The 26,547-nt window shown below is 38.7% G+C and overlaps 1 protein-coding gene across 10 annotated transcripts in view; it reads right to left on the bottom strand.

Annotated features, from left to right (window-relative positions):
* LOC140533811 (putative ATP-dependent DNA helicase DDX11-like protein 8) overlaps positions 1-26,547 on the bottom strand; it is a 41,023-nt gene that overhangs the window by 8,468 nt on the left and 6,008 nt on the right. For all 10 annotated transcript variants that reach the window (XR_011977066.1, XM_072654045.1, XM_072654052.1 and 7 more), the window contains 11 exons: positions 25,911-25,997; positions 25,308-25,462; positions 22,800-22,848; positions 17,415-17,522; positions 17,022-17,109; positions 13,704-13,912; positions 12,257-12,409; positions 9,943-9,989; positions 9,459-9,538; positions 8,953-8,997; positions 8,783-8,850 (listed from right to left, as the gene is read on the bottom strand). Coding sequence is in view for 9 of the 10 variants with exons in the window: in XM_072654045.1 (XP_072510146.1) it covers positions 8,783-8,850; positions 8,953-8,997; positions 9,459-9,538; positions 9,943-9,989; positions 12,257-12,409; positions 13,704-13,912; positions 17,022-17,109; positions 17,415-17,522; positions 22,800-22,848; positions 25,308-25,462; positions 25,911-25,997 (1,089 nt within the window). In the remaining variant the exon portion in view is untranslated. The remainder of the gene's footprint in view (positions 1-8,782; positions 8,851-8,952; positions 8,998-9,458; positions 9,539-9,942; positions 9,990-12,256; positions 12,410-13,703; positions 13,913-17,021; positions 17,110-17,414; positions 17,523-22,799; positions 22,849-25,307; positions 25,463-25,910; positions 25,998-26,547) is intronic.

Genomic DNA, 26,547 nt, shown 5'->3' with positions numbered 1-26,547 from the left:
GACCATCCTGTATGACTCTTGTTTATGCCCTCTCCAATTCATCACAGTTTCCTCAATCTCCTAGAGTGTCAGGCCTAGAGGCCTAAGGGCTACCCGAGTCTTTTCTTTCCTTACCTGTCACAGGTCTTCGGCTGGCCAAACCGGATAAACGTATGAAAGAAGAGACTTTCCAGAGTTGAACAAGGGTTAGGCTTTATTCAGGGTCTTGGTTACATGTGCAGGGGGAATTCTTCCTCAGGAGGGAGGAGTCCTCCTCCCAAGGAGGCAAAGATCTTACAGTAAGAGAATGGAAGTGGGAGTGGGAGAGGGGAGAGGGAAGAGGGGAGAGGGGCCTTTTGTCCTCTAAGGGCCCCTCAGCGCTAAGAGCGCCTTCAGGCTTTCCTGACCCTACTTAAGCTCTCCCGCGCATAGTTTGCACCTGAATACCATGCCTGTTCTCAGCCCTTAGCTCAGACCATGGATTAATCTTGAGGGCGGCATGCTCTCCCCAGCAAGTTTCCCACAGGGAAGAGGCGGAAATGCAGGAGGTAGCCCGGGTCTCACACCTCAATTCCCAGTTGTTCCCTGGGGGGCCTCATGAGAACTCTAAGGTTTAGAAGTCCTCACTTTTACCTGCCCGAGACTGTCCACATGGAACTGAGCTTACACCCCCAACACTAGAGGCTTTGCTAACTTTCTCCCAATACCTTAAGGATATCAGTGAAGAACTCAGGCTGTTTAGGTAACACCTTTTACTCTTGTTCTTCATTAAAATTCTTCAATGTGGCAGCCCAATGACACCTAATCCTTCAGAGGCAACTGCTTTCAAAAAATCAGAGGGGTAACGAGCACACAGCGCACAGGCTGTACCAGTGTGGTCTCCACTGTGGCAGGGCCCAGCAGGAAGCCCTGGACGGTCTGAGACAGCCCACTGCAGAATCTGGGGCATATGAGCCCAGGCCAGGAGTTCAGTGGAACCAAGCAAGTGAGTACCCAGAGCCCCAGGTATCTGCAGCAGCTGCTCCTGAGACTATCAGCCTGCAGATTAAATGACTGTAAGTCACCTATTTGAACTTCTGGAAGCCAAGATGGCGGAATGATCCATAAATGCTCTACCCCTCCCCTTGTTGACTTTGAAAGATCCTGAAAATATTTCCCCTGGAAAAATCCTGGAACAGTGGGATCAGTCAAAGGGACAAACAGTCTCTTAGTCTGTGAGGCTAGGAAAATTACAAAGTGGGGGTCCCTCTTGCTGTGGCTGAAGGGGACCAGTGCAGGACCAAAACTGTCCCACACAGTCCCACCTCTGCAAACCAGGAGGAGATCCTGAGCCCCAGGGGGGCAGAGCCCACAATCGTCAACACCAGGACCCCAGGTGTTTCTCAGTACCCCAGGGGAATTGGGAAGACTCTAGGGAGATGGGATCACCAACCACTGAGCTTGCCTATGCTCCAGCTCAGCCGAGAAGACCTCCTGTGGCCAGACCACCCCTACCCCACACATAATGCAGTTAGCTCCAGGGTAACTTCTGGGAAACTCAGAAAGACTTCACCTGGCCTCTGCTTTCTCACACCAGCCAGCTCAGCACCAGGTAAGCTGTAGCATTTTAGCTTCTAGCTAAAAGAACCAGAGACCACAACACACAAAGCCTCAAGTTCAAGGCAAAAGAACTATGGCAAAGAGCCCCTTGTGCCCCAGAAGCAGAGATTTACTTTAAAAGCCAAGAAAAGGGTGATTATCATGAGTAAGCAGAAAAGAAAATACCATAAAATCTTTCTATGGGGACAAGGACCAAAACACGAATACCACAGAGGTCAGCATTGAGACTGTACTCCCATCTGAAACTTCAGAAGGGAATATAAACAAAGGATTTGAAAAGCCAAATTAGAAAAACAGAAGAAAAACTGGCCAATGATTTCAAAAATATGAAAAAAGAAAATGACAGAAGAATTTAAAAGGAAAATTGGATGAAGGGAAAAGGAAGTACAAAACCTAAATGGAGAAAATAACTCTTTAAAAGGAACAATTGGACAGATGAAAAAGGAGATGCAAAAGCTAACTGAAGAAAACAATTTGATAAAAATTAGAGTCGGACAAATAGAAGCTAATAACTCCGAGAGACATCAAGAATTAGTCAAACAGAATCTAAAGAATGAAAAGATAGAAGAAAATGTAAAATATCTAATTGGAAAAACAACTGACCTGGAAAACAGATCCAGGAGAGAAAAATCTAAGAATTATTGTTCTACCAGAAAGGCATGATAAAAAAAGAGCCCGGACAATTTCTTCCAAGAAATCATCAAGGAAAACTGCCCAGAAGTCCTAGATCCGGAGGGCAAAATTGTCATCGAAAGAATTCACCATTCACTGCTTGAAAGGGATCCCAAACTAAAAGCACCAAGGAATATCACTGCCAAATTCTAGAACTATCAAGTGAAGGAGAAAATACCCTAGGCAGCCAGAAAGAAACCAAATATCAAGGACCTACAGTCAGGATCACACAGGACTTTACAGGTTCTACATTAAAAGATCAGAGGGATTGGAATAAGATATTCCGTAAGGCAAAGGAGCTGGGACTACAACCAAGATCAATTACTCAGCAAAGTTGAGCATAATACTTCAGAGGCAAGGTGATGTATATTCAATGAAATAAGGGACGTCCAGACCTTCCTGATGAAAAGGCCAGAGCGCAATAGAAAATTCGATCTTCAAACACAAGTTTCAAGACAGACATAAAAAGGTAAATGGGGGGAAAAAAACCTTGTTATTCAATATGGACAAACTGTTTACATCCATACAAGGGAAGATGATATTTGTTAACCTTGAGAATTGTATATTTATCATGATATATAAAAGGGATATACATAGATAGAGGCAGTGGGTATAAAGCAAATGATATGATGATAAAAATGTGATTTAAGGGTGCAAAGGGATTGTAATGGGAGATGTGAAAAGGAGGAGGCAGAAAATGGCAAAGTATATCACAAAAAGAAGCACAAAAATATATTACAGTAGAGGGAAAGAAGGGAGGGAGATGAACATTATTTGAGATTTACTCTCATTTGATTTGGTTCAAGGAGGGAACAACAAACTCAATTAAGTATAGAAATACAACTAGCTCTATAGGCAGTAGAAGGGGAAGGGGGAAGAAAGGGGAGGGAAGCTAAAAGGGAGGAAAGAAGTAGTAAGGGAAAGGAGGAACAAAAGGGAGGAGGGCTGAAAGAAGGAAGGGAAGACTGAGGGCGGCTCTGGTCAAAAATTAAAACTGTATGGTGGAGGGGAAGGGAGAACTAAAAGCATAAATGAGGGGAAAGAGGATGGAGGGAAAGACACAGATAGTAATCATAACTATGAATGGAAATGGAATGAACTCTTGCATAAAATGGAGACAGGTAGTAGAATGAATTAAAAGTCATAATCCAACAATATGTTGTTTACAAGAAACACATTTGAAACGGGGGGGATACACACAGGGTAAAGGTAAAAGGCTGGAGCAGAATACACTGTGCTTCATCTGATGTAAAAAAAAAAGCAAGGGTAGCAATCCTAATCTCAGACAAAACAAAAGCAGAAATAGATCTAATCAAAAGAGATAAGGAAAGAAAATATATTCTGCTAAAAGGCACCATAGACAATGAAGCAATATCATTACTAAACATATATGCTCCAAGTGGCATAGCATCCATATTCTTAGAGGAGAAGTTAAAGGAGTTACAGGAAGAAATAGACAGCAAAGCTATACTAGTGGGGGACCTCAACTTCCTCCTCTCTGAACCTGATAAATCTAACCTCAAAATAAGAAAGAAGTTAAGGAGGCGAATAAAACTCTGGATAAGGTAGATATGATAGATCTCTGGAGAAAACTGAGTGGGGACAGAAAGGAATATACCTTTTTATCAGCAGTACATAGCACATATACAAAAACTGACCATGTACTAGGGCATAAAAACCTCACAATGCAGTGCAAAAAGGCAGAGATAGTGAATGCATCCTTCTCAGATCATAATGCAATAAAAATTATATGTAATAAAAAGCCATGGAAAGACAGACCAAAAATTAATTAGAAACTAAATAATCTAATCTTGAAGAAGGAGTGGGTTAAACAACAAATCATAGAAACAATCAACAACTTCATTCAAGAGAATGACAATAATGAGACAACCTACCAAATCTTATGGGATACTGCAAAAGCAGTTCTTAGGAGAAGTTTTATATCTTTGAATGCCTACATGAATAAAATAGAGAAAGAGGAGATCAATGAAATGGGCATGAAGTTGAAAAAGCTAGAAAAAGAACAAACTGAAAATCCCCAAGTAAATACCAAATTAGAAATACTGAAAACCAAAGGAAGGATTAATAAAATTGAAATTGAGAAAACTATTCAACTAATAAATAAAACTAAGAATTGGTTTTATGAAAAGCAAATAAAATTGATAAACTTTTGGCCAATTTGAAAAAAATTGAAAGAAGAAAACCAAATTACCAATATAAAAAATGAAAATGGTGAACTAACCTCCAATGAGGAGGAAATTAAAACGATAATTAGAAATTACTCTGCCCAACCATATGCCCATAAATTTGACAATCTAAATGAGATGGATGATTATTTTAAAAAAATATAAATTGCCCAGATTAACAGAAGAGTAAGTTAAATACTTAAACAACCCCATCTCAGAAAAATAAACTGAACAAGCCATTAATGAACTCCCTAAGAAAAAAATCTCCAGCACCAGACAGATTTACAAGTGAATTCTATGAAACATTTAAAGAACAGTTAATTCCAACACTATATAGACTATTTGGGAACACTGGGGAAGAAGGAGTCCTCCCAAATTCTTTTTATGATACAGATAATGGTTCCAATACCTAAACCAGGAAGAGCCAAAGCAGAGAAAGAAAATTATAGACCCATTTCTCTAATGAATATAGATGCAAAAATTTTAAATAAGATATTAGCAAAAAGAATATAGAAACTTATTAAAAGAATAATACATTATGATCAGGTAGGATTTATACCAGGAATACAAGGCTGGTTCAATATTAGAAACACTATTAGTATTACTGATCATATCAACAACAAAACTAACAGAAACCATGATTATCTCAATAGATGCAGAAAAAGCTGTTGACAAAATATAACACCCATTCCTACTGAAAACACTTGAGAGCATAGCAATAAATGGAACTTTCCACAAAATAATAAGCAGTATCTACCTAAAACCACCAGCAAGCATTATATGCAATGGGGATAAGCTAGATGCATTTCCAACAAGATCAGGGGTGAAACAAGGATGTCCATTATCATCACTGTTATTCAATATGGTACTAGAAATGTTAGCTGTAGCAATAAGAGAAGAAAAAGAAATTGAAGGAATTAGAACAGCCAAAGAAGAAATTAAGTTATCAGTCTTTGCAGATGATAAGATAATATACTTGGAGAATCCCAGAGAATCAAGTAAAAACTACTTGAAATAATAAACAACTTTGGCAAAGTTGCAGGTTACAAAATAAACTCACATAAATCATCTGCATTTCTATATATTACCAACAAAGCCCAACAGCAAGAGATAGAAAGAGAAATCCCATTTAAAGCTACAGTACACACTATAAAATATCTGGGAGTGTACCCGCTGAAAGAAACCCAGGGACTATATGAACACAATTACAAAACACTTTTCGCACAAATAAAGTCAGATCTAAGTAAGTGGCAAAAACATCAGCTGCTCGTGGGTAGGCCAAGCCAATATAATAAAAATTACAATTCTATCTAAATTAATTTACTTATTCAGTGCCATACCAATCAAACTATCAGATAATTATTTTCTAGAGCTAGAAAAAATAATATCAAAATTCATCTGGAAGAACAAAAGGTCCAGAATATCAAGGGAACTAACGAAAAGAAATGCTAGGGAAGGTGGCCTAGCCCTACCAGATCTCAAATTATGTTACAAAGCAGCAATCATCAAAACCACTTGGTACTGGCTAAGAAACAGAGTAGGTTAGGTACTCAAGACACAGTAGTCAATGAACATAGCAATCTACTGTTTGATAAACCCAAGGACCCCAGCTTCTGGGATAAGAACTCACTATTTGACAAAAACTGCTGGGAAAAATGGATAACATTATGGCAGAAACTGGGCACAGACCAATGCGTGACACTGTACACAAGAATAAAGTCCAAATGGATACATGATCTAGGTATAAAGATTGATACTATAAACAAATTAGGGGAGGAAGGAATAGTGTATTTGTCAGATTTATGGAGAACAGAGAATTTTCTGACCAAACAAGAGATAGAAAACATTATGAAGTGCAAAATGGATAATTATGATTACATTAAATTAAAAAGTTTTTGCACAAACAAACAAGAAGTTTTCAGAGGAAGAAATTAAAGCTATCTATAGCCATATGAAAAGATGCTCTAAATCACTATTGATTAGAGAGATGCAAATCAAAACAACTCTGAGGTACCACAACACACCTATCAGACTGGCTAACATAACAAAACAGAAGATGATAAATGTTGGAGAAGATGTGGGAGAGCTGGAACACTAATTCATTGATGGTGGAGCTATGAGCTGATCCAACCATTCTGGAGAACAATTTGGAACTAGGCCCAAAGGGTTACAAAAATGTGCATACCCTTTGACCCAGCAATATTACTTCTAGGAACTGTATCCCAAAGAAATCATAAAAATGGGAAAGGAGCCCACATGTACAAAAATATTTATAGTAGTTTAGCTCTATGGTGGTCAAGAACTGGAAATCAAGGGGATGCTCATCAATTGGGGAATGGTTGAACAAGTTGTGGTATATGAATGTAATGGAATACTATTGGGCTATAAGAAATGATGAACAGGAAGACTTCAGAGAGGCCTGGAAAGATTTATATGAACTGATGTTAAGTGAAATGAGCAGAACCAAAAGAACTTTGTACATAGCAACAACCATAGCGTGCGAGAATTTTTCTGGTAGACTTAGTCCTTCGTAGCAATGCAAGGACCTAAAAAATTCCCAATGAACTCTTGAGGCAAAAATCCCTTCCACAATCCAGAGAAAGAATTATGGAGCTGGATAGCAGAATGAAGCAGATCATTTTCTTTTGTGTTATATTTTGTTTTGTTTTATGGTTTCTCCCATTCATTTTAATTCTTCTATTCAACATTACTATGGTGAGATTGTATTAAATAGGAATGTATGTGTAGAACCTATATAAGATTGCAAGTTGTCTTGGGGAAGGAGTGGGGAGGGAGAGGGGAAGGAGGGAAAGAGATGGGAAAAAAATCTAAGATATATGGAAGTGATCATAGAACACTGAAAACAAATAAAATAATTATTTAAAAAATAAATAAATGAAAGAACTACTACTTGTGGAAAAAAAAACAAACTAGACCTTTTTCCAGGTCTAGTTTACACAGACTGCCAGAAATCTATAAGCACTAGGGAAGAGGTTGACCCCAAAAAACATGTGGACCCAGGGGCATAGCACATGGAAGCCTTGTAGTACATGAACAAAAAGAAGCCAGGGGCACCTAGTACCTGCAGATATGTCACTGACCCCAAATCAAGGCCAGGGGCCTACCAAGTTCAGGTCAGAAGAACAGTAATCACACCATGTGCTGTACAATGAATGAAACTGTATCTTCCAAAGTCAAAGGACACAGGACTAACGGGGCTTCAAGGCCCCGTTCAGAAGGCAACACAGTACAGACGCATATTTTTGTTTTTACTTTTTTTCTCCACATATAATAATTTAAGACATAAATGTTTCAAACAGGAAGAGTCAGAAAAATTACCCTTAGAAATTGCTGTTTAGAAAATCACCCGTTATTTGGGTCAATTTTTAATGTAGTTTATTTTAAATGTTAAGTTTATGGTAAAATAAGTTCAGTGTTTGTAACTAACAAAAACCTGGACTGAGATGTTAAAGATTGGTATAGGATTTATTTCACAAGGAAAAAATTTAAGATATTGCACAGGAAGGAGTACAGAACCGTGAAATCTTAGCATTAGAAAAAGACCTCAAAAATCACCTAGTCCAATCCATGTGAATTCCCTCTATAATGGACAGGTCTCAACAGCTGCTTGGACATCAGGAAAAGAAGACAGAGAAGACTCTCAGGTTTCTAGTCGGGGTGAATAGGAAAAAGGTGGCACCATTAGAAGAAACAGAGAAGGAAGAAGAAATGATTTGGGAGGAATTATAAATTTGGTTTAGACATATACAGCATTTGAGGCATCAAGAAGTTATCTAGATGGAAATATGCAAAAGAAAACTATAAATAAGGGACCTGAATAGGAAGAAATATGAGGCACTATGGAAACCAGAAGGGAAGTGGGTTCACTAGAGTTAAGATAGGAAAGAAGTAGTAGAGAAGACCTCCAGATGATCCTTTATCAGCATTCTGAACCATTTTAGTGATGGGCTAGGACCTGGCTCTTATTAACTTCTTGGTTCCAATGGGATCTTTAAATACAGAAGATGCCTTCCCTGGTTTATCTGATAAACCATAGCTACCCATGATCACACTTTCATACACCTTTGGTATTCTTGGTTCACATATTTTGCATTTGCTGATATGCTGCTTTAAAGGGTTCTTAATTCATTTTAAATATATTTATATTGTCTTCTCAACTAGATCCCAAATTACTTCAGTACAGAATCTCTTCCATAGGATTTAAGACAATGATCTACTTGTGCAAAAGTGAGGATTGATCAGTTTTTTGAATGAATGAGAAGTAGAACTTCAGAAATCACAGAAATTCTATAGACAGACATACTGAGCACACATATCACCTCTACCTTGAATAGGTTGATATTGTCAATCTGGCTCTGAAACAGGAAGTCATTGATAGTCTTCAGCTCAGTCCCTAAGAGTAAAAAAAATGAAGATTCCTAGTATATCTCAATTCTGCAGATCTCAATTTCAAAATTCTCTTCAGACCTAGTTGTTCAGTTAAACATGTTCTTACCTGTTTGAAAGAAGTTTTGAGTATTGGGATTCTGTTTCACATTTCCTGGGGGAAAAAAAAAAAAAATCAATCCATGCCATGAGGAAGGTGCTACTCTAGAGTGTTTCAACTCACCCAAATGCTCAGCAACAGTAAAGGGAACCAAATATACATGCATTCCTATAAGCACATGTGGGCATGTGTACACACACACACACACACAACATAGTGAGACATGTTCCCTAAAGGAACTCATAGACTATTAGATTTCATTTTTTTACAACATTCCTTTGAGGCAGGGAGAAAAGTGGAATAATCTTACTTTCCAGAGAATTAAAGAACAAATCCTAAGGCCACATAATGAGTCAATTATCAAGTCAACAGAACCCAGGAGTCTAGAATGCCTATCTCAAGCATTATTGTGGCCTATATGAAGAAGTACATGCCATGGCAAATAAACAAGAAAAAAAAAGGAATCAACTGGATTACAAGTTTAGTGGAATTGATAAGAATAGAACTTCTCTTACCACCCAAAACAGTCACAAATTTCTCCAGCAAATACAAAATTTGTTTGATGTACATCAGGTTCTTAGCCTTCAAAAGTTTCCTATAAAAAAGCCAATAAACATCAAGTACCCTTAAAATAATACACCCAACACCCCCAGCCCTGGTTCTCTGGCTCCTCAACAAATTCCTTTTGTCTGAAATCTTTACAAGTGGGCAACCTACTAGAGAGTATCCCCAAGGCAAATGCTGACCCCCACTGTCTAAGGACTTAAAATGATCCGTAGTTTAGTAATGGGATAAACCATTACTAAATGGCTCAAATGAGGCTCAAATTAACCACAGGTCTGTGATGGGATATATGCCATTATCAACTCAGTAAAGGTTCTGCTCCAGGGCTACACAAGAGGAAATATACTTAAAAGTCTTTCAACTTATCGTAGCCAAGACTAGGAGAAGCCTGAGTCTCTTTTGTCATCTCCACTTACACCTCCAGAGGAAGCTCACCTGTATCGCTCCATGTATTGGGACAGCTGGGAGTGAGCCTGGCAGAGCTAGGAGTGAACAGAGAAAATGGCTATGAAAGAAGAACCTGGTCTAGGGTGAGTTACCCAGGATGGAGGTAGAATTCATAGAAACATGAAATTTCCAACCAGGTCTTAAGAATGGCAGTCAAGGACTCACCTGAGCAAAGAAAAGTGAAGAGAAGCATAGGGCATAGATGCAGTATGGGCTAAATCAATCAACAAGCATTTATTAATATCTGCCAGGCACTGTGCTAAGCGCTAATAAAAAAAAAGAACATCCCTGCCCTCAAGAAGCTTATATCCTAATGGAAAAGACAACATGTACATAAATAGGTACATATAAAATATGAACAGAGTAGATAAAAGGCAGGGAACTGGGAAAGGCCTCCTGGAGGAGATAGCAGGTGGCTGAGTCTTAAAGGACACCAAGGACTCTAAGAGGCAAAAGTGAAGAGGTAGAACATTCCAGGCACAAGGGAAGCCAAGTTCAAAGGCATGAAGAGGAAGTTGGGGTGTTCTTTGTGAACAGCAGCAGTGTAGCTGGACCAGGAAATGTATATAATAGACTGGAAAAACAAGATAGCATCAGATTGTGAAGAGCTTTAAATGTTACCAAATGACTTCATATTTGATTTCAGAAGTAACAGGAAGTTTGCAGAGTGACATGGTCAGACTTGCACTGTAGAAAAACGACTGATAACTGAATGCAGAATGAATTGGAACACAGAGCGACCTATTTGGACCATGGAGTCCAATTGAAAGTTCATTTCAACGGTCCAAGCAAGAAGAGATGAGGACAAGAACTAAGGTGATGTCTGTGTAAGTTGAGATAAGGGAAAATAAAGGAAAGACGCCATAGAGAAAAGTTACAATAAAAGTTACAATATTTAGCCAGTGAGTTAAATGGAATGAGAGTGAGGAATTGAAGATTCCACGAAGGGGGTGAACCTGAGTGACTAGAGAGAGAACACTGTCCTAAAGAATAAGAAGGAAGTTCAAAAAAGGTATGGGCTTCTGGAGAAAGATAACAAGTAATGTTTTGGACATGTTACTTAGAGATGTCTACGAGACATCAAGTTCAAAGTCGGTGATATAGGAGTGGAGCTCAGGAAAGAGAAAGAGGGACTGAATCTAGGACTCATTGGCACGGAGATGATAAGTAAACACTTGAGAGCTCATGAGATCACCAAGTAAGTGACTACAGAAATGGCTCCAAAGATAAGTCCCCTGTGGAAACTAGGGGACACAACGGATAGGTGCAGAGCCTGGAATCAGGGAAACTTGGGTTCAAATCTAGCCTTAGACATTTCCTACCTGTGTGACTTAACTTGCCTGAGTTTTCTCAAATATAAAACAGGGATAATAATACTACCTACTGCCCAGGGTCACGAGGATCAAATGAGAGAATATTTTTAAAGTGCCTGATACATAATAGGCTCAATAAACATATGTTCTCTTGTTCCCTCACTTGGTTAAGTTCTACATTAAAGGTTTTCTACTGAAAGGAATATCCACTTGAGATCCAACAAAAAGCCTTAGTTTTCAGTATTCTCTTTTTTGTTAAATTATCATAAAACTCCTTATCTATTTACATATTGTATCTTTCCAATAAAATCTAAGTTTCTTGAGGGCAGGAATTTTTTATTTTGTTTAGTCTTCATATTCCCAGCACCCAGAACAATGCTTTGTACATAGTAGGAAGGTAAATAATGTTTGTTGAATTGAATTAGCTTCAAAACAACGAATCTGGGGATCCAGCAGGACAGTAGCACTCTTTGATAACTTAAGCTTGTTCAGGAGAAAGTATGGTGGTCCCTAGAAGGTGCACACCCTAGCCTGAAGAGACCATAGCCTGAAGCTCTCATGTCAGTATTATGAGATAGAGAAGGCAGTTCTCAGTCAAGATGCCCTCTAAATTCTTCCCATAACACATTTCTGCTTGCAATCACACAACATTTCCTATGTGGTAAGGAAGAATTTAAGAGCTCACTTAAGTTAGATTGAGACAAATTAATAAGGGGCAGTATAGAAGAAACAAGGTAAAAAGACATTTCATCTGCGCTATGACCACGGACCGAGCAACTCCAATATTTCTCTAAGTCATAGCATGGCTTTGAAAAGGTCAAGGAACCTAAACCTGGTGTGAGAATAATGATACTTTTATTCAAATTACACACAATACTAAGTGGACAGATATAACACCTCTCCTGTTGCCAAATGACTGCCTCTGGCCCCTTTCTCACACTTCAAAGAAAAGCATACATCCTTATGGCACTGCCATCTTAACAACTCACCTGGGAACCGCTAACCTCCGCACTGTGGATGTTTGTGATAGAATCAATAAGATTGTGGGCTTCATCAATGATTACCACTTGTCCCTGAAGTTTAATGCCAGCAGCATGACGGGTAGCTGCATGCAGCAGCATTTGGTAAGGGAGAACCACCAGCTATGGGTTAGAGAGGGACAGACTATGTTAGCAGTCAGTAGAATTCACTCAAATGCATCAAACTCTAAATCCCTAGGCTCCCAGGCTAGCAGGTGAAAGAACCACTCTTCTTTTCTCTGTTTGGAATGTATCTATGTGTATTATCTCTTGGGTTACGCAGTGGTAAAAGTTCTAAGTGAGTTAACAATAGAAAGTGAGTAAGCGAAGAATCAAAAAGGCTATTTTAATCCTCGTTCTACTACTAATGTGCAATAAGGTATTAGAGAAACCACATAAACTTTCTGTTTCAAATTCCCTATATGCAGAATGTGGGGAAATTCTAATCTCTCCTACTTATCTCTCTGAGTATTATTAGAACACAATAAGATAGTTAATATTGGTGCTTCAAAAAAATATGTATAGGTATGTGTAATGGTAAGGGAATTTGAAGATTTCCCCTGCCCCTTAACAGGCCCATGACAGCTGCCTGGAGCTCTGGCCCAGCCTAGAGCCAAAGTCACATGGAGCCAATGGTGGGAGGAGCTTACCAAAGGGTGGAACAGGAAGAGAGAATGAGGCAGAGCTGGAAGTGAGGCAGAACTGAGGGAGAGCAGCTAGCTTGAGTGAGAGAGGGTGGAATTTTGCCTAGATGAGCTTGTTGTAGGAGGCCTAATGGAGGGAAAGCTTGGGGATGGCCTCACTCCCTTTATTGGTAACGTACAAACTTCATTGTTACCATGGTGGAATTAGCTTTTTTTGGTATCTGAATAAACATTTTGATTTTGTCTTCGAGGAAGAGAGTTTATATTTTGAGAATTTACCCTGGAAATACCCATTCATATCCATAGTGGCTGATGTGGGTATCACACTGGCATTACAGTGTACAAGACAGAATTTTGAAAACATAATTATTTAATAAATAATATCCTTTTAGAAACACCGGCTTTTACACAAGAAATACTTGGACTCTTATGACCACGAAGATAGTCAAAAGGCTGGAGATTGCTGTATGTGCTATTTCCTATAGGAAACAGACTCAGACAAGTCCTCAGAGAGGACACACCCACAAGTGTGAATCAATCCATGCTAGCATAATCTATATTAGTCTGTTTTTCTCAAATTTTCTCAATCATGAAAATGCCTAATCCAAAAGGCACGTGACAAAAAAGTAGCTGAAAATCAACAGGTTACTGAAAACTAAATGGGAAAGGCAAGCCTATGGCTGCAGGGATCCCTTGTAACCTGGGCTAAAGTCAAAGGCAGGAAAGGGAGAAGAGGAAAGGCCTGAGCCTCATTCTCCCCAAGGAGTACTCACCTGGGCTGAAGGAATGGCAAAACGGCTTCCATAGTAGGGGCAGGCTTGAGCCTCCTTCCCTAGGGCCACCAGCTGCTCAATGTCTTTCACTTCTATGAGAACCTCATCACGAAGAAACTGCATCTGCTCGTAGTTGTAGAAGGGACAGGAAGCACGAATCTCCGTTTTCCTTTTCTTTACCTTTTCTTCCTCTTTATTATTTTTCTTCTCTAAACGGGGAAAAGATAAGAAGGACAACAAAGGCAGAAAGGGATGTGGACAATCAAGCTTAAAGAAGAGCAAGGTAGGCTCTTCTATGGAAGACTAGAAAAACTTCTCAAGTCCTTGCTTGATAGGACTTCACGGCTCTGCTATGTCCCTGGACCCAGGGAAAAGCCAATGCAAAGAACAGTAAAGTTGTCAAGGTCTTTCAAACAGTGTAGCAACCCAATCTGAGGCTGGACTTAGAGAGTTTTTGTTTCATTTAAGTTTGTTGTTATTCTGAACTTAACTAAACAAAATAAGCATTTTCACAGGTGAGATAAAACAGAAAAAGAGGAGTGTTAAAGAAAATGCAGATCTCCAGTCTCTACAGTTTGCTTTTCAAGTACAGGATAAATTCAACCTGTAGCTTCCAAAGCTGTTTTGCTTGTCTGTGCATCTTTCTGGTATTGCTTCTGCTTTGTTTCTCTGTATTTTTTTTTTAAAGATACCTCGATGACCCTCTCTTCCTTTTCTTTTTTTCTGTAACTCTAAGCCTTCCCAATCCCTCCTCTCCACCCCCACTGGAAAAGAAAAAAGAAAGCCCTTTTAACAAATGTCTATCCAGACAGCTCTCACCTTACATAAGTGGACCTTTCCTCTATGTAAAGTGATTTTTACATAACTGGAATTTGCCCATAGAAATGGGGAGGGGAGACAGGGAGGAAGGAAGAAAGGAAGGGGGCTGAGCCTCTGCCTGTGGAAGGAGGGGGCCAGCACATAGTTGAGCACATGTGGGCACTAGGGACAGAGAAACTGCAAGAATAAGAGGATTATGGGGGAACGGGGCAGCCACATGGGCGCTAGATGCAGAAACAGACAGGAAGGATAGGTCCAGGGGTCCAGGGACAGTCACATGTTACCAGAGTGCAGAGACAGAAAACAAGATACACTAGCTAGACACATGAGCAGGTAGGCAAAGCAAGGCAAAGGTCTTCTCTCTTGGCACGTGCTAGAAGTCTCAAACCAAGTTCCAGATCCAGCTGGTGGCACTGGTACTGGTCTCCTCTCAAGCCTGTTCTTTTGCATTCACTTGGAAGGATTTTGTTTGTTTTTGTTGTGGGTTTTTTTTGGGGGGAGGGGGGAAGAAGTGAGAAGCTGCAAAGAACTGAGCCAAGGGGCAGAAGTGGAGAGACAATGCACAGTATTGTACAATAAAGTTAACATGGGTTTGTTTTTCAGATTGTGGATTTCTTTGAGAATTATTTACATAAAGCTGAAATTGCAATACAAATTTACATCAAGCAAGAACTGTCTGTAGTTAAGTCAAACAAATTCCCATGTCTATGTCTTTCTTTTCTCAATGCTCATCCCTCCTTGACCTTTTCTCAATGCTCATCCCTTCTTGACCTTTTCTCAATGCTCATCCCTCCTTGACTTCTCTGCAGCCACGTAACACTGCTGGTCACTCTCTTCTCCTGGATACTTTCTGCTCTCTGGGTACTCCGAGCTCTCCTCCACTTTCTTTGCTGATTCTCCATCTCATGCCTACATATCATTAATGTCCTCCATGGCTCTGTCCTGCGCCTCACTTTCTTTTTATTCTATACTATCTCAACTGGTAATCTTATCAGCATCTATGGGTCCAATCATCATTTCTAGGCAGATGATTCCCAGAGCTACATCTCCCAGTCTTAGTCTCTCTACTGAACTAGTCATATATTTACTTCCAAGAGTCTCTTAGACATCCCAAACTGGATGTCCCTTAAGTATCTCAAACTCAACATAGCCACAACAGAACTCATCTTTCTCCCCAAAACTCTTTCCCCTCTTGAAGTCTCCCCTTACTACTGAGGGCACCATCATACTCCCAATCACACAGTTGGCCTTCAGCATCATTCTCAGTTCCTCACCTTTACTTGCTCCATATTCAATCCACTGCCAAATCTTATAATATCTACTGTCATCAAGTCTCTCATTTATATCTATTTTGCTCCCTTCATATACTACTTCAGGCCCTCATCACCTCTCACTTGGGCTACTGCAATAGCCTTTTTGACTATTCTTCCTGTGTCAAACCTCTCCTCAATCCAATACATCATCCACTCAGCTGCCAAGATGATTCTTAATGCACATGTCTGACCATTTCAGCCCCCTAATCAAAGAGCTACAGTGGCTCCCTATTATCTACAGGACCAAATATAAAGTCCTATTGGATGCTTAAAGCTGTTTATAACCTGGCCCTTTCCTACCTTACTCCGCCCTTCACACATTCTACAATTCGGCAACACTAGCCTACTTATAGTTCCTGAAACGTGCCTTTCAAACAAACTCTACCTCTCATCTTCTACCTTTGCTTTGCTTTTCTCCTATGTCTGGAATGCTCTGTCCCCTCACCTTTGTCTCTTAATTTTCCTGGTTTCCTTCAAAATTCAGTTCAAATCTCACTTTTGGCAGGAAGCCCTTCTCAATCCCCCCAGCTGCTAGATCAATTTAAAGCTACTCTGTATTTATACTGTATATGTCTAGTTATTTATATGCCATCTCCTCCCATTAGAATGTGAATTCCTTTGGACAAGGACTGTTTTTTTTTTTTTTAATTTCTTTAAATCTCCAACATTTAGCAAAATGCTTGGCATGCAGTAAGCATTTAATAAATCTTTGTTGACTTGGACCCACCCAGAAGGTAATGACACATTTTCCTAGAGAGCATATTCAATGATACCCAGGGATGACCACTGTAGGAGAAGGAATATTATCTGGCCATATTTCCCTTTTTTTGGGGGGGGGGGGGGGGGGGGGGCAGGGAATGGGAAGGCAACAGGGGATAAATGATTTGCCCAGGGTCACACAGCTAGTAAGTGTCAAGTATCTGAGGTTGAATTTGAACTTAGGTCCTCCTTACTCCAGGGCTAGTGCTCTAACCACTGCACCACATTGGTGCCCCGTCATATTATTATTAGGCTCTTTGTTGTTGTTCCTAGCATTCCCAATCCAACTTTGCCATAAACCCTTTTTCTTCATTCTTTCAATTATCTGTTCATCTCTACCTCTTTTTCTAGTTTCAGTCATAGTACACTAAGGTTTGAAAAGTACTTTATCTCTATCTCTTATTCCATAGATCACAAGAGGCGCTACCATGTTTGTTTTTCTGCATCTCCAGACAGCGGTCATTGATGAGGTGGACTGACCCCAAGCGTTTTACTTCTTCATTCACACAAAGGTTCTACAAGACAGAAGGAAAGGCAAACAACACCTGTGAGGACTTGTATATTCTTTGGCAGAAAGGCCTGAATGGAAGACTCTCAAATCTGAGAGCATCACTGGGAATCTGGGAAAGGTTCAGAAAATAACCAAAAGCCAATTTTTAAATTTCATGTAACTTTCCCCTAAAGTTCAGACCCTAATATTCTACATTCCCACAGCGAATTGGTTGGCAGATAAGATTCTATGAGGGAGATCACTTGTCAGAGGCCAAGGAACAATGCACAGGTAAAAATGAGGAACCCCAATGTCTCAGCTCTCACCCACCTGCCGGGAACCGAGGGAGATAAGTCTCGTCTCTTTACCAAAGGGGCTCTTCTGTACCTCATGCACAAACTGCATCAGCTGTGAGTGTGTTCGGCTACAGTAATAAATCTGGTTGGAGAGAAGGATGAATTTCAAAGAACTGGCTATGACAACTAAGGAGATTTTTCAATAATTAAAACACAGAGCGGGAAGCCTGAAGATTTAAAGGAACAAGAAAGGAAAGGACCTGTCCATAAAGAAGGTGCAGGATGCCACAGGAAGAGCAATGGCTATAGAGTTGGACAGCCTGGGCTTTAAACCCTGCTCTGCCACTTACTACTGGGTGACCCTGGGCAGTCAATTTCTATCCCTGTAAAATGAGGGGGTTCAATCAGGTAATCTTCAAAGGTCCTTCTGGGACAGCTGGGTGGAACAGCAGATAGAGCCCCAGGCCTGGAGTAGGCAAGATTCATCTTCCTGACTTCAAATTTGTCCTCAGACACAATTTGTGTGACCTTGGGCAAGTCACTTATAGGGTTAAGTGACTTGCCCAAGGTCACAGCTCTAATTCACTTAACCCTATATGCCTCTGTTTCCTCATCGGTAAAATGAACTGGAAAAGGAAATGGCAAGCCACTCCAGTATTTTTTCCTAGAAAACTCCAAATGGGGTCACAAAGAGTCAGACGTAACTGAAACAAATAAACAACAAAGGTCCTTCTAAGGCTAACTCTACGATCCTATAACTCTATACAAACTTTTGGCAAAAAACCATTCTATGCTTTTTAATAAGAAATTCAACCTTCAGCTCTAGCAGAAATTTAAAATGAATTTTAAAAAGCAAAGGTACTAAACACATCCTTTAAAAGACATAATAAAAACAGTAACTGATACTAGGAAACATAAGCAAAAGATACTAACTTAAATATTAACATGAGATCAAAGAAAAAAATCACAGAAACAATAACTACGTGAAAAAGAATAAGGATATTAGTAAACAAAATCTCTGAGATTTTAGAAAGTCTCAGTAATAGAAGTAAAATAAGTCCTCAGAGGAAAAATTGTATCTGGGAATATACATTATCAAATCAGAAAAGAAAGGACTAATCAACTAAATATTCAATTTAAAAAATTTTAAAAATCAACATACAAACTCAAAATAGGCACAAAAAGAGGAAATCTTAAAAACTGAAGAAAAAATATAAAAACTGGAAACCAAAATGACTACAGCATTAATAAACAAAACTTAAAACTTATTTTTTTTAAAAGACTAACAAAAAAAAACCCCACTAAACAATAAACTTTTGGCTATTAAAAGAAGATGAAAGAAGAAAAACAAATTAACAACATTTTTTTTTGGAGGAGGGATGGGAAGGCAGTTGAGGTTAAGTGACTTGCCCAAGGTAACACAGCTATTGAGTGTCAAGTGTCAGAGACCAGATTTGAACTCAGGGTTTTCTGACTTCAGGGCTGGAGCTCTATTCACTGAGCCACTTAGCTGTTCCAAAGTAACATTTTTAAAATTAACAAAACATGTGAGAAGAAATAAAAATCATGTTCTGAAAAAGAAACTATGATACATAAATATGCTAGCAAAACTGAGAAATCCAAATAAATAACATACTCAAATTAGTAGAACATGATATAAAAATCTCAAACAATCCAATTTCAGAAAAAGTCAACAAGCATTTTTTAAGTGCTTACCATGTGCCATATAATAAAACTAAGTTACTGAACGAACTAAGGAACTACCAAAAGAAGGAAAAATCCTGATCTAGATAAATTTACAGGTGAACCTTATGAAACTTTCAAAGAACAATTAATATCCTTATTCCACAATTTATGCTGAGAAATTGAGCAAGAAAACACTTTACAAAACTTTTTTATGAAACAAATATAGTACACCAATTCCTAAATCAGGAAAGGATAAAAAAAATATCAATTCAAAAATTTAAATAAAATCTTAGCAAAGAGACTACAGCAATATATCCAAAAAATATTCACTATGATCAACTTGTGATGTAAGAATATTTAACATTAAGAAAATAATGTAGCTAAATCATATTAAAAAACACCCCAAGCCACATAACACTATCTAAGTGAACAGATTTTGTACTATACTGATCAAATTACCAAAAGGTCATTTCCTAGAAAAAGACAAAATAATAACAAAATTCATTTGGAACAATAAAAGATTTAGAATCTCAACAAAAATAATGAAAAAAAAGGAAGAATTAAGGAGAATAGTGATTTCAGCCCTCAAATTATATTATAAAGCAGTAATCACCCAAAGCTATTTGGTACCACTTATAGAAAAATATATCAATGGACAGAACAAGAAAAATGAGAAACAATTATAAGTAATTCAGTGTTAATAAAACAAAAACAAAAACTCTTGGGAAAGAACAGTCTATATGACAACAACATCAGGGAAACCTGAAAAGCAATCTGGAAAGCAGAAATTGGGTTTAGATTAGAACAACACCTTACACTGTATCTTGAAAGCTCAAAATGAATATGTGACTTGATTGTAAATGTCATGCCATAAAAAAAAATTTTAGGTGAGAACCAGCTATACGTGAAAATGTTTGTAGTAGTATTTTTTGTAGTAACAAAAAATTAGAAACAAACTAGATAGTCATGACTACAGAATAGCTAAACTGTGATATATAAATGTGCTTAAATATTACTGTGCAAAATGAATGCTGGGTATTACAGGGACAAATAGGAGACTTATAAATTCTGCAAAGTAAAGGAAACAGAGCAAAGAAAACAATATACAAAGTGATTACAATAGCATAAACAAAAAGAACAATGACTAAAAATATAAAAAAGCGAATGCCTTATGACCACTAATCTTGTCCTTCCTTCTCACCATGACCTCCAATTCCCCTTCATCTTTCAAGTCTTTCCCAGGTCATCATTCCTGCACTGGTTTCCTTCCCTTGGTAAATCAATTCAACTCTACACCAACTTCTACACTCAAATCTCTTGACCCCATCACTTAAGCCTTGCCAAATGACAACACTGTATTACTCTCAGCATATCTTCTTTGTTCTTACACATTAACAGCGTATGTCCCCCCAAGGCTCTATCTTGGATCCTTTACACTATCTCAGTTAGTAATGTCAGCAGCTCAAATGCGTACAATTATCATTTCCCCAGATTCCCAGATTTTTTTTTTAATCTAGTGGTAGTCTCTTTCCTGAGCTACAGCTACATATCACCAACTGCCTCTTGGACAGCTCTAATTCAGCATGACCAAAACAAAACTATTATCTTCCCTACCCCATACCTCATCATTCTATCTTTCCAACTTTCCCATCAGTGTTCAAAGTATCATTATTCTCCCAGTCCCTGAAGCTCACAACCTTAATGTCACCCTTGACCCCCTTACTCAAGGGTACAGAATGTGTTGTAAAGTCTTGTCATTATCTTCACAGAAATCTCTAATCTATGTCCCATTCTCTCTACTCACATGGTTGCCATAATGATACAAGCTCTCATCACTTCATGGCAGGACTACTGCAATAATTCTCTGGTTGGTCTCCTTGTCTTATTATCTTTCTCCACTTCTAACCATGCTAGAATCGTATACCAAAGTGATTTTCCTAAAGTACGGGTGTGATGTCACTCTCTTTACTCAATAAATTCCAGTGGTTCCCTATCACCTCTAGGATCAAAAATACAATCCTTTGTTTGACACATAAGGTCCTTTTATAATGAAGCCCAAAGTTCAATAAATTGAATTACATAAAATCTTAGCAGAAGAACTTCCTATCTAACAAAGATTGATAAAAAACTGAAAAGTAGTCTGGAAGAAATTAGGTTTAGACCAACATATGCCATATTAAGTTCAAAAAAGATATGCTATCAGAATAGTAAGGGTCACATCATAAAAAAGTAAGAAAGAAATTAGATCAGTTACCGTCCACAACTAGGGGGAACAATGCTAACCAAATAAAAGAAGCAATGATGAAAAATAAAACAAATCATTTCAATTACATGAAATTGAAGCTCTTTTGCACGAACAAACTATGATGAGTGAACGATGGCAAAAACAGTGATACGTAACTATGATAAGAAGGGAAATTATCTAATGGAAAAAAATAATCAGATCAAATATTAAGTTTAAGCAGTGGATAGTGTCAGACTTACTATCAGAAGACCTGAGTTTTAATCTTGCTTCACATGGAGCAAGTCATTTCACCTCTCTCAGACTCATTAGACTTACCTGTGAAATGGAGATAAGAATAGTGTCTACCTCATAGTGTGCTGTGAAATAAACGTAATGATATTTGCAACCTTCAAGTGCTAAGTAAATGATCATCATCACTGTCATCTCTGCTAAGAATCTGATATCCAAGATGTGCAGCGCTTTAATACAAAAATAAAAACCCAAAGAGACGTTCTTTACAGAGATAAGTAGTTCAAAGGATAGAAGCAAAAAGTTCTGAAAAAAAACAATTATTAACAATCATATGAAAGACTACACAAAATCATTAATAATAAGGGAAATACAAATCAAAACAACTCTGAGGTTTCACTTCATATCCAACAAATTGGGGAAGATGACAAAATCAGTGTTGGAGGAGTTGTACAAAGTCAGTCACTCTAACTCACTGCTGGTGGAACTCTGAATTGGTCCAACCATGGAATTATGAAAGAAAAGTGACTAAACTGACAATACTGTTTTATCCCAGAGAGCCTATTGTTAGGTAGGCCAAAGAGTACAAACCAGAAAGAATGTCCCTATATAAACAAAAATATTTTTAGCAGTACTTTTTGCAGTAGTAAAGAACTAGAAAGAAAGTAGATATCCATTGAATGGGGAAAAACTAAACAAACTGTGGTACATAAATGTAATGCAATATACAAGAGAGTAAGAAATGACTAAACATTATTCCAAAGGACCAATGTAGAATGCTACTAAATTCCTGATAGAGATGTGCGAGGGACTCAAAATTCAGAATGATACATTTTTGGACAGAGCCAGAATGAAAATTTGTTTTGCTTGACTATCTGTATTTGTTATAGGGGTTTTGTTTTTCTTTTTACAATGGATTGGGGGGAAGGGCAGGAAGGACTGGGGGGAAAGAGAAAATAAATGCTTGCCAATTGAAATAAAAATATACCCCCCTCCCTTTTTTGCAGCAATAGGGAGGACAAGTACAGGACCTTGCATAGACTGTCTCACTTGATATGTTGGTCCATTTTGTTTAACAGACTGTTTTTCCTCTCATTTTTTTGTTGTTGTTATAAGGGTTGGCTCTCTGAATAGGGAATGGATATTATGGGAAATGAAAGTGATGTAAAAAGAAAAGAGAGCAATAAAATCTTCCTACTTGGGTGCTGGGAATCAATACTACTTACAAAAAAAAATCCCCAAGATGTAACTGGGTCTCACCTTGGTCACATGTTCCTCTTCCAGGTCTTCATCATCCTCTTCAAGAGCTCTGAATAACAGAGGGAAAAAATACACACAAAGAGAGTGAAATATTCTTTCCTCAATAAAACCCAGGTTTGCCTAGAAGGACATTAGAAGGGCTAAGGAGGAAAAACATAGATGTAACTCTGCTTCAGGAGACACTCAAAGTCAGCTGGCTAAGTATGAGGTGGAAGGAGGTAAAAATACACTTTATAATACAGAGGACCCATCAGGGAATAATTTTGTTCTGATCAAGAAGCACACTCAGGTAGACAAACTTCAATTTTTTTCACTACTTCATTTGTCCTCCACACCTGGGCATTAGAAAAAAATGAAAATGAGAAGATACTGTGACACTTTGAACAAAGGTGTAGGGCTCACTCATGGTCCACAAGCTAGAAAATACTTGGGTTCAGCTCTTTGGACCTTGAGAATAAACAACATTCCCACTCACTTTTTCAGTTTTACCAATCAGTGAGGAAGTCAAAACTCTCTCAGTGTTTACTCAGAGCAAATACTGTATTCTTGGTCATTAAAGAAAATTCTCTGACACAACTAGTAGTAACACTGGACTTGGAAGTCACAAACCCTGGTTCTGACAATGACTAGTCGTGACTGTGGGCAAATCACTTAACTTAGCCTCAGTTTCTTCATCTCTACAATGGGTATAAATACTTCCACTACTAATGTCATAGAGCCGCTATAAGGAAAGTACCCTGTATAACCTACAAAACACTATATAAGTATGAACTATTAAGTAGAGATTCCTTTTATAATCACTTTAGATAGTAGTTAAACAAAGAACAGAATTGTTCAGGGCTAGTGAAAAAGCAGCCATTTGTAAAACTGATGTCATAGGCAATAATGAACTGTTCTGGCTTTACCCTGGGATTCAAACCCACACAGCAGACCCTATGAGAATTTATTAAGTACCAACCACTGTGCAAAACTAGTCCCTGCTGTTCAAGATCTCACAAGGCAGCCACATGAAAAGCAGAAGTGAGGCAGGGAATCCATTGTAAGGCTACTACAGTCCTATAAGCTGGTGGTGATAAAGGCCTAAACATGGTTGGTGGCTGTGGGAATGAAAAAGGAGAGGATGCATAAGAGATGTTTTAGAGAAACTACAAAATGTGCAACTGATTGGATGTGGAAGGAGAAGAGATGATGGGAGTCCCACTGAAAGTGATAGTGAATTGTTTTGGATATATTAAGTTTGATGTCTACAGTACATCAAGTACATGTACATATTTAACAGGTAGTGATGCAGGACAAGAACTCAGTAAAGAGACTACAGCTGGACAGATAGATCTGAGAATCATCTGCGGAAAGATGATAAGTGACTCAATGGAAGCTGATGAGATCACCAAGTGAGAAAGTACAGAAAGAATAAGAAGGCATATCACATCACAAAAGGTTAAGGACAAATTTGACCTATGCAACTTAATATAATCCTACAGGGAAAATATGGACCTTTAAGAGATGAGAGGTCTTTCAAGCATTCCTGATATGACCAGAACTAAGCAAACCATGAAGTGCACACACAGAAGCCAAGAGAAACACAGAAAAGTAAATATCTGATTAATTGGAAGAGACTAAATGTTGATGAACTAGCTGTATCCTAATGTTAGTCATTTGAAATAAGGGACTGTCTTGCTTTGTTTTGCATATCCCCAGTACTCAGTGCAATGCTTTGCATATGGTAAGCAATCAATAGACCATTTTCATTCGTAATTGGGGGAGAAGAAACTTTTCAAAACTCCATTGTTTTCAAGAGTCAGAGAGGGAGTTAAAGACTACCACAAGGCCTAAATTGTTTTTTTCCCCCTTGGTTTTGCTGATTTTAAGAGAAGAAAGAAATGGGAGGGGGGGAAGGAATACACTAGGGGAGAAAGGAGGGAGAAGGGGTAGAACCTACTATCTCACAGAATGGGAGTAAACAAAAAAACAAGGACTATACAAGGAGGAAAGAGAGGAGGCAGGAGTTATAAGAAACTCACTTTAATCTGAACTGGACAAAGGAAGGTTGAACATATAGCGCTTGGTGTAGAAATACAGAAAACTCAACAGGGAAACATGAAGGGACAACTGGCGGAGGGGAGAAGGGTGTATAAGAGGGATGGTTGAACTGGAGCCTAGACACAATGCAAATTTCTACCTCAGAGGATCTACTGATCATAAAAAAAACAGTATAAGATTAGAGACTGGGGTCTGAGTGAAGAGAGAAGGGACAATGGCATGGCAACAGACAGCTTCAATTATAGATTACTAGTTTCAATCACATTCCTTTTCCACCACTTTCCATTCCTTTTTATAAAGTATGGGGCAGGAAGCAAAGAAAAGATATATAAGAGAATAAACTAGAAGGAAATAGAATTTACTTTTTTTCTCCATAAGAGCTGAAGAAGGAGCCAAAAGACAACAGCCAGATGAGAATTAAAAGAGCCAGGGCCCTGGGAGTGCCCAGGTAAGGGCACAGTATCTTACCCAATGGTTGTTTTTTTCTCCTCGTCACTCTCATACTCAGCAAGAAGCAGCTCTTCTTCCTTGCCAAGCTCTTCCTCCGGCAGTCCGCTCCCTGATGCTGCTAGCATCTCCTTGCTGAGATGTAACAAGCGCTCCATTTCTTCCTCCTCTTGTCTCTACATCATGAGGACCAGAGGAAGGAACCTTCAGCAATAAGACAGAACTACCTCGAACAGTCCTGGCATTTGGTTTCAGTTCTTTAAATTCTATTCTGCCCCTGGTACGGCTCAGTACCAAAGTCAAAGCAATCTATATGTCTCTTGAAACATAGCTGTCCTGCTATGATGACACTACACGGTCTCTACTGGGAATATATCAACACACCTGTGTGACATGCAGAGGAAAGAACCTCCTAGCAGGGACAGAGGGATTCTATTGTTCTAAGGGCAAGTTCTAAGGGTCTCCTGAATGACTACAAAGAGGAGAAAGCAGTCTCTTTGATCAATACTTTATTCTAAACTGTCCAGCAATTTGGACCATGGGACAGCATCTGAAGTCTTGGCCACTCCCACTAAGCCACAGTCAAAAACCTAGAGTCAAGCCATTTCAAGATACTAAACTCACCACTCTTTTGGCTGTATATTTTAAATGTGCATGGTGGCGTATCTGTTGGAGACGCTCCTCTCGCTTTTTCCTCTTGATTTGTTCATCCTAAAGGATAAGAGAAGTCTAATAGAAGTTCCTGCAGAGTGTTACATTTGGCCTTTCTCTGTGAACTTGTCATTGTCATTGTCATCTTCACAAGAGGCACTCTCTCCTCCTATATCTCTTCTGATATACACTTGGAATTGCTAGGCTGCTATAGCTCTTTTCCAAACCTCTCAAAGTTCAGCTCTGCTACCCATGACAAGAAGCACTAGCATTTTCTCTCCCCAACCATGTCCTCTTAATTGATTTACTCCTTAATTAAGGTCATTTCCCAGATAGGGCATTGTTAAAATCTTGCCTGGAAAAAGACCATGTGCTACTACTTAATGACAACTATCCTACAAATCACAACAATGGAGAATTATAGTTAATTAATGGCAGAGGATGGGAAAGCTAAAAAGTATTACGAATTCAAAGAAGGATCAACTGAAATCTATATCTTAGAGTCAACAGACAAAACTGATTTGGAAGCAAAAGATAAAGCCTAAGATGAAATCCTTTTCAGTCTAGAGTAATTCCATGCTAATGATACCTTCCTTACTGTTCATCTTTC

Source organism: Notamacropus eugenii, chromosome 3, assembly GCF_028372415.1.
Source record: "Notamacropus eugenii isolate mMacEug1 chromosome 3, mMacEug1.pri_v2, whole genome shotgun sequence".
NCBI classification, from domain to species: Eukaryota; Metazoa; Chordata; class Mammalia; order Diprotodontia; family Macropodidae; genus Notamacropus; species Notamacropus eugenii.
Note: the sequence above shows the minus strand (reverse complement) of the source record. Positions and strands in the feature narration are given on the sequence as shown.